Source organism: Erinaceus europaeus, chromosome 6, assembly GCF_950295315.1.
Source record: "Erinaceus europaeus chromosome 6, mEriEur2.1, whole genome shotgun sequence".
Taxonomy (NCBI): Eukaryota; Metazoa; Chordata; class Mammalia; order Eulipotyphla; family Erinaceidae; genus Erinaceus; species Erinaceus europaeus.
Window position 1 is genome coordinate 1,363,086 of NC_080167.1, and position 8,621 is coordinate 1,371,706.

The 8,621-nt window shown below is 61.1% G+C and overlaps 1 protein-coding gene across 1 annotated transcript; it reads left to right on the forward strand.

The window, feature by feature from the left end:
* Positions 1-6,445: 6,445 nt before the first annotated feature.
* Positions 6,446-8,564, forward strand: SELENOM (selenoprotein M). The gene is made up of 5 exons (XM_060192738.1): positions 6,446-6,694; positions 7,505-7,540; positions 7,661-7,695; positions 7,961-8,039; positions 8,222-8,564. The coding sequence occupies exons 1-5, from the start codon at positions 6,599-6,601 to the stop codon at positions 8,378-8,380; spliced, it is 405 nt and encodes a 134-aa protein (XP_060048721.1). The 5' UTR covers positions 6,446-6,598; the 3' UTR covers positions 8,381-8,564.
* The last annotated feature ends 57 nt before the right edge of the window (positions 8,565-8,621 follow it).

Consider the following 8,621-nt stretch of genomic DNA (forward strand, 5'->3'; position numbering starts at 1 on the left):
CCAGAGCTGGCTTTGGCCTAGCCGTGGTGCTGCCCTGGGTTCATCCATGCACGTCTAAACCTCTTAGCCTGGCTCTAGACTGAGGTCTGGCCTGACCCCATCACGCTGGTCACATTCTGAGCCCTGGTTCCAGCCCCGGTGGGACAGATCCCAACGTCAGCCTTGACCCTGGGACCAAGAGATGGTTCTATGGGGTCACACCTTATCAGACGGCCTTCGAAGGTGAGAGACGGTGGAGTGGTGCACGGGGATCCCTCCCTCTCTGTAGAATAAGAACAGCTGAGCTGGGCAGGCCACTGGGTGGTGTCTCACCTGCGTACAGGCCCCTGTCTACACAGACAGACAGACAAACAAAACCTCTTTCCTGACTCACAGCGAGTCCTGGTCCCAGCTGAAAATGGAGCTGTGGTCCAGACTCAAGCCCAGCCCCAGTTCCGGCTAATAAGGAAGTGCCGGCACTAAGGGTTCACGGCCATGCTTTCAATGTTATCTGAGGAATGAGAGAGATTGAGAGGGAGGGGGAGAGATAGAGGGTGGAAAGACACCTGCAGACTGCTTCACGGCACATGAAGCGCCCTGTAGGAGGGGAGCCGGGGGCTTGAACTGGATCCTGGCATCCACTGCCCGGCCCCACGTGGGTCACTTTCCATTCAGACAGAGACAGGCAGAGGGAGACACCATGGGACCTGGGCTTCCTCCAGTTCTACGACGGTGCTGGAGCTCATCTCGACTCCGTGCCCCCAAGGCACACACCCTATCAGGTGAGGTACTGCTCTGGCCCTGACCCTGGGTTGCAGACAGTCCTGACCCCAGGTCTGAACTGAGTTTCAAGCTGACCTGTTACTAAGTCCTGAACCTATAGTGACCAAGCCCAGAGCCTGCTCTTGGTCACAGAGAAAACCACACATCTAACTGTTGACGGCATCATGCCTCACCTGAGCCCAGAGTCCCACACCGAGCCCGGCCCTGGGGCCCACACTGAGCCCTGGCTCCGGGCCCCACACCGAGCCCTGGCTCCAGGTCCTACACTGAGCCCTGGCCCTGGGGCCCACACTGAGCCCTGGCTCCAGGTCCCACACCGAGCCCTGGCTGCAGGTCCCACACCGAGCCCTGGCTCCAGGTCCTACACTGAGCCCCGGCCCTGGGGCCCACACCAAGCCCTGGCTGCAGGTCCCACACTGAGCCCCGGCCCTGGGGCCCACACCGAGCCCTGGCTCCAGGTCCTATTCTGAGCCCTGGGTCCCGCATGCTGGGTGCAGGGTCAAGTCAAAGCCAAGCCCTAAGTACGCACAGTTACCAACCGAGCCTGGATCCTGACTGTAGGCTGGTCCAAGCATGACCGGGCCCGGTTCCAGTCCCACACTCAGTCCTGACCCTGGAGGCTAAGGCCTGGCTGGGCGCTTGACCCCATCAGAGACCAGGCCCCCAGCCCGGGCCCCCATAAGATGAGGGCATGGTGAGTAGAGCTCTCTGGGCGCCTGTGTTCCGGCATGCTGTCTCCGCGTCTCGACCGCTGGTTCCCCTCAGGCTGCTCGGCCCTGCAGGCAGGTTGATGCAATGAAAGTGGCTTGGTGGCAGCCGTCCAGTGGCACAGGCAGACCCACGGGGCAACGAGGTTTGGCTCTGCCGGCAGCAAAACCGCAGGCTCCACAGCCCAGACCTAGCCCCTCGGGAGCCCTGGGAGGGTGCGGGCAGAGCAGAGACGCTGAGACACACGTCCCGTTAATACTGTTACAATGATCTTTTGAAAAATTAATTTTATTTTTTCTTAGAGACTGAGAGCAAGAGAAACCAGAGCCTCGGGTGGGGGGTAGATAGCATAATGGTTATGCAAAGAAACTCTCCTGCCAGAGGCTCCGCACCACTATGAGCCAGAGCTGAGCAGTGCTCTGGTAAAGAAGAGAAGAGAAGAGAAGAGGAGAGGAGAGGAGAGGAGAGGAGAGGAGAGGAGAGGAGAGGAGAGGAGAGGAGAGGAGGAGAGGAGAGGAGAGAAGAGGGAAGAAGAGAAGCCAGAGCATAACAAAGCTCTGGTGTGCTTGATGCCGGGGATCAGCCCTGCGACTTTTCACATGCAAGTCCTGGCCTCTCCTGCTGAGCCCCCCCCCCAGCAATTCTGCCACCGGCTTTGCCAAGGGAGTTTCTTTCTTCTTTGTGCCATCCTCTCTCCTTCCCCCTCTCTCAGAAATAAATAAATTACTTTAAATAGATTTTATTTAACAGAGCACTGCTCAGCACTGGCTTATGGAGGTGCCAGGGTTTGAACCTGGGATCCCATGGCCTCAGGCATGAGAGTTGATTTCCAAAATCATAAAGCTATCTTCTCAACTCAAATAAATCTTAAAGAAAAAAACAACAAGAAGCCAAATATGAAACAATGAATCTAAACTATGTCATAGTATCTTTTTATCAAAGTAATCGCAAATTTTAACTTTTATAAATTTTTTATTTTGCCTCCAGGGTTATCACTGAGGCTCGGTGCCTGCACCACAAATCCACTGCTCTTTTTCCCATTTGTGTTGCCCTTTTTATTTTATTGTTGTTGTTGGATAGGACAGAGAGAAATGGAGAGAGGAGGGGAAGACAGAGAGAGGGGGAGAGAAAGACAGACACCTGCAGACCTGCTTCACCGCCTGTGAAGCGACTCCCCTGCAGGTGGGGAACCAGGGGGAGCTGCTGGTCCTTGCGCTTTGCACCACGTGTGCTTAACCCGCTGTGCTACTGCCCAGCCCCCTACATCTGTATTTGTTTTGCATGTCTACGATTATTCTCACCAGCTGGGGAAGTGAGTCCATAGGCAAAACGCAGCACAATCATGGCCACCACACATGTCAGACAGACCTCTGACTTCTCTCTTGTGAAATAGCTAATACAATAATAATAATAATAATAATAATAATAATAATAATAATAAGTGGTAGGGAGTTGGGCTGTAGCGCAGCGGGCTAAGCGCAGGTGGCGCAAAGCACAAAGACCGGCATAAGGATCCCAGTTAGAACCCCGGCTCCCCACCTGCAGGGGAGTCGCTTCATAGACGGTGAAGCAGGGCTGCAGGTGTCTATCTTTCTCTCCCCCTCTCTGTCTTCCCCTCCTCTCTCCATTTCTCTCTGTCCTATCCAACAACGACAACATCAATAACAACAACTACAACAATAAAACAACAAGGGCAACAAAAGGGAATAAGTAAATAAAATAAATATCTAAAAAAATTTAAAAAAAAGAAAGCTTTAAAAAATAATAATAAGTAGTAGTAGTATTGATAGTGTTTGCAAACTGAGAGTGGTGCAGTGAATAATAATAATAAAAAAGCCCTTGGTCTGTGCCAGAGTGGTGCTCTAGTCCTCTCTGTTATTGATAAGCATATAAAAGCAAGCCTTAAAAAATCTCAGATGGGGGCCGGGCAGTAACACAGTGGGTTACGTGCAGGTGGCACAAAGCACAAGGACCGGCATAAGGATTCCGGTTCGAGCCCCCGGCTCCCCACCTGCAGGGAGGTCGCTTCACAGGCGGTGAAGCAGGTCTGCAGGTGTCTGTCTTTCTCTCCCCCTCTGTCTTCCCCTCCCCTCTCCATTTCTCTGTCCTATCCAACAACAACGACATCAATAACAACAACAATAATCACTACAACAAAAATAAAAAACAACAAGGGCAACAAAAGGGAAAATAAGTAAATTAAAAAAAAAATCTCAGATATGCTTTTGAGTGTACAGTTTTGTAGTGGGGAAGAAGGCCGGGCCCTGTCTGGGGCCTGTGGAGTCATCACCAGCCTTAGTCTCCTATGGAAAAGGACTGAGTCCCAGTCTGGATTCTGCTCGTGGGGAAGTGCCTTTCTCCTGAGTTACCTCCGCTCAGGTAAAATGCACAGAGCTTTTGGGGTCCAGACTCCAGACCCAGCGCTTCACCTCAGTGTCTCCCGAGCCTGTCCCCTCGCCCTGCAGAGCGGGTGAAGGCTGAATAACAGAAGCGCCTCTTATGCACGCTCAGCTTACCTTGAACCCGTGCAGCCTGACAGGACACGCGCTCTTGTGTGTGCTGCTGAGACTGAAGCCCTGACGGGAAGTGCTCTTAGCTTTCAGTGGTTTTTAGTTTACTTTACTGGGGGGAACGTGGGCTGACAAGACCGTTGTGACAGGCGTCACACGCCTCTCAGTGATAGTGTCTGCACACCACACCCTCCACAGGCTGCGGCCCTGCTGGGCCATCAGGCACCAGCTTCCCTTCCCCTCGCCCCTGCACCAGCCACTGGCCTCACCTGCCTGTCCCTCTGTCTCTAAGGGCCCAGCTAGGGGAGGTCCTCCCAGGTTCGTCCTCCTCCTCCCGGCTCCTCTCAACACTATTCCCCCCAGCTCCATCTATCAATACATCTTCTTCTTCTAGCGTTTGCCCTTCTTCCGTAGCCAGTCAACAGCGTCAGGTGGAGCCTGATGTAAAGTTTCGAGACCTCCTTTGAATCTGGAGAGGTGGCAGTCGTTGACTATGTGGGTCATAGTCTGTCTGGAGCCGCAGGGGCAGTTCGGGTCGTCTCTGGCTCCCCAGCAATGGAACACAGCGGCGCACCGGCCATGGCCTGTTCGATAGCGATGGAGGAGGGCCCAATCATAACGTGCTAGGTCAAAGCCGGGTGGACGCTCGCAGGGGTCTGTGATGAGGTGTTTGTTCTTGACCTCAGCTGACTGCCAGCTCTGTTTCCAAGAGTCTGGAACAGAGAAGTTCAGTGTAGGCGTAGGGGACCAGATTGGGTGACGAGACGTCAAGCGTTGGACAGGGTGGGCGAAGATCTCCGCGTATATTGGCAGGTCCGGTCGAGCGTAGACGTGGGAAATGAACTTAGATGATGCCGCATCCCGACGAATATCTGGCGGGGCAATGTTGCTAAGAACTGGCAGCCATGGGACCGGGGTGGAACGGATGGTTCCAGAAATGATCCTCATGGAGGAATATAATTTGGAATCGACCAAGTGGACAAAATACATCGATGCCCAGTAGCAAGAGAGAAATTCACCCTCAACTGGGTCTGGGGAAATAAAGTTGGGAGTCCCCAGCCTGTTCCTAGACCCTGGAAGCAGGGTCCTGCGGCGCCCTCTGCCGGCGACAGCGGGCACTGTGGGTGCTCGGGGTGCAGGAGCTGGGTCTCTGCCCGCAGCTAGGACGGGACTGGGGTGGGGGGAGCTGGGGAGGGCCGAGCTGGGGGGGCGACAACTGATGGGGAGGGCGGTGAGGCTATGGGGGTCTAGCTGGGGAGGACGAAGCTGGGGCAGGGGGGAACTGGGGAGAGGGCGGGGGCCAGCTGCAGGTAAGACAAGGTTGGAGGGCTGGGGGGGGGAGGCAGGGGACAGCTGAGGGGGAGGATGGTACTGGGGCTGGGCCAGCTGGGGAGGATGGTACTGGGGCTGGGCCAGCTGGGGAGGATGGTACTGGGGCTGGGCCAGCTGGGGGGATGGAGTTGGAGGCGGGGCCAGCTGGGGGGATGGAGTTGGAGGCGGGGCCATCTGGGGGGGATGGAGTTGGAGGCGGGGCCAGCTGGGGAGGATGAGTTGGAGGCGGGGCCAGCTGGGGGGATGGAGTTGGAGGCGGGGCCAGCTGGGGGGGATGGAGTTGGAGGCGGGGTCAGCTGGGGAGGATGAGTTGGAGGCGGGGCCATCTGGGGGGGATGGAGTTGGAGGCGGGGCCAGCTGGGGGGGATGGAGTTGGAGGCGGGGTCAGCTGGGGAGGATGAGTTGGAGGCGGGGCCAGCTGGGGGGGATGGAGTTGGAGGCGGGGCCAGCTGGGGGGGATGGAGTTGGAGGCGGGGCCATCTGGGGGGATGGAGTTGGAGGCGGGGCCATCTGGGGGGATGGAGTTGGAGGCGGGGCCATCTGGGGGGATGGAGTTGGAGGCGGGGCCAGCTGGGGGGGATGAGTTGGAGGCGGGGCCAGCTGGGGGGATGGAGTTGGAGGCGGGCCATCTGGGGGGATGGAGTTGGAGGCGGGGCCAGTTGGGGGGATGGAGTTGGAGGCGGGGCCAGCTGGGGGGATGGAGTTGGAGGCGGGGCCATCTGGGGGGATGGAGTTGGAGGCGGGGCCAGCTGGGGGATGGAGATGGAGGCGGGGCCAGCCGGGGAGGATGAGTTGGAGGTGGGGCCAGATGGGGGGATGAGTTGGAGGCGGGGTCAGCTGGGGAGGATGAGTTGGAGGCGGGGTCAGCTGGGGAGGATGAGTTGGAGGCGGGGCCAGCTGGGGGGGATGGAGTTGGAGGCGGGGCCAGCTGGGGGGATGGAGTTGGAGGCGGGGCCAGCTGGGGGAAGGACGAGGTTGGGGGGGCTAGGTGGGGGTGAAGGAGGCGGGGGTGGGCAGCTGGGGGTAGGACGGTACTGGTGCGGGGCCAGCTGGGGATAACGGAGTTGGAGGCAGGGCCAGTTTGGAGGACGAGGTTGGGGGGGCCGCTGTAGGAGGACTAGGTTGGGGGGGCAGCTGGGGGGAGGACGAGGTGGGGGGGCCAGCTGGGGGAGGACGCCGCTGGGGCGGGGCCAGCCGGGAGCTCGGCCGAGGGGACTGGGCGGGGCCAGCTGGGCCAGACGTGGCGCTGCGGCCCGCCATCCCTGCGCCCGGCCATCCCCGCTCCCATGGCGCTCCTGCTGCTGCTCGCCGCGCTGGCCGCCGCCACCCCTTTCCGACCCGACTGGACCCGCCTGCAGGGCCTGGCCCGAGCCCGGGTGGAGGTAAGGCGCCCCCCGCCCGGGACCCTCGCTCCCCGCCCCTCCCCCGTGCCCACGCAACAGCCTCTCGACACCCCCGCCCGCTGCCCCGAGGATGCCCCGGACCCCCGGTCGCCCCAGCCCCAGGAAACAGGGGGCGCGCCATCTCGCGGCCTGCAGACCCGCACCCCGCCAGGCCGGGTCCCCAGCAGGCTCGGAGATGTCAGAAGAGCCCGGCCTCCCCCACCCCACCCCACCCCCACCCTGCTCCCCACCTCCCACGGGAGCCCCGACTGCCCCGCCTCATCCCCATTTCCTGGACCCCACCACCCCACCCGCATGTTCAGGACGACATCCGGTGGAGCCCCACACCCTGCAGGCCCCGAGGGCTAGGGACTGGGCTCCTTAACCTTGTGCCTGAGCTGGAGGGGTGGGGGAGGGGGGTCGGGGCTCCTTGGTGGGGGAGGGGGGCCCTCTGCCAAGTCAGGCAGCAGCCTCATGTCGGGCGGGGGCGCTGGGCCTCTGGGGGTGTCGGCGTGTGCAGCGGGTTCGGGGCCAGATGGCAGGCTCTTCCCTGGGGCTCCCAGCGCAGTCTTGCAAAATCGAGAGGCTTCCGGGGCCCAAGGCCAGACCCCCTCTCCAGTGTGCGCCTGGGAGGCCTGAGTGACCCCTTCTCCCGGGCCCTGAGGCTGTTGGTGAGCCTCGGCCTCAGTTTCTCCATCTGTACAGAGTGCCTGAAAGTGCCCCACCCCTTGGGAGCTGCTCTTCCAAGGGGGCCTTGAGGGTGTGGGCAGGTTTGAGGGCTCCATGTACCCTGTTTTGTTCCCCCTCCAGACTTGTGGGGGCTGACAGCTGAATCGCCTGAAGGAGGTGAGTTGGGGAGAGGGGCCCCCTCCCCCCCATGGTCCCCGCGCTGGACCCGGGGCTGACTGGCTGTGACTCCTGGGCAGTACTTTCAGGGTCTGGATCTGATCTCTGGTCCCTCCCCAGGTGAAGGCCTTTGTCACCGAGGACCTCCAGCTCTAGTATCCTTCTGTGTGGAGGGGCAGCTAGGACGGGGCCGGGGATGGGAGTCCGACCTACCTGCACAGCCAGACGGCTCCCACGCGACCGCATAGGACTGTGGCCTCCCAGGCTGTGTGGCGAGGAGGGCCCTCCACTTCCCCTAGCTCTGATCCCTCACTTGTGAGTGGGGAGCCCCTGCCCTGGGGCTGGGTCTCAGGGACAGGTCAGTGAGGCCCGGAGAACCCCCTTCCATCCACCAGTCCCCACCTTGACAGCACCCTCCCGCCACAACCTGGTGATGAAGCACCTCCCGGGCGCTGACCCAGAGCTAGTGCTGCTGGGACCCCACTATGAGGAGCTGGAGGTGAGGTCGCGCGGGGGGGGGGGGGGGGGGGCGGGCCGGAGGGGCCGACCAGGTGCGGGAGGGCGTGGTCTGACTCAAGGGGCGTGACCAACAGCAGGAGGCGTGGCCGGGCACAAGGGGCGGGGAGGCGGGCGCGCCCACGTCAGGGCTGGGGGCGTGGCCGACTTTGAGCCCGCCCCCAGCGCATCCCGCTCAGCGACATGACCCGGGAGGAGATCAACGCGCTGGTGCAGGAGCTCGGCTTCTACCGCAAGGCGGCGCCCGACGCGCCCGTCCCCCCGGAGCACCTGCGCGCCCCCGCCCGGGCCGCCCCTGGCGCTGCGGAGCGGCCTGACCTGTAGGCCGGGGTGCTGCTCCCCCGCCCCGCCCCCCTCCACCCCAGCCCGGGGACAGAATGAAGCGCTCGGCGTCCCGGGAGCACCTCTCTCGCTGAGGGTCGACACCGCGTCCCTGGGCCTGGGGACCCCCACATCTGTCCCCCCACCCCTGCCCTCCCCCAGCTCCACTAAAGCCCCTTTCTCAGCAGCGACTCGGCTCCTTCCTTGCAGGGGGCGGGTGGGCGCTGGGCGCCCGACAACCCGG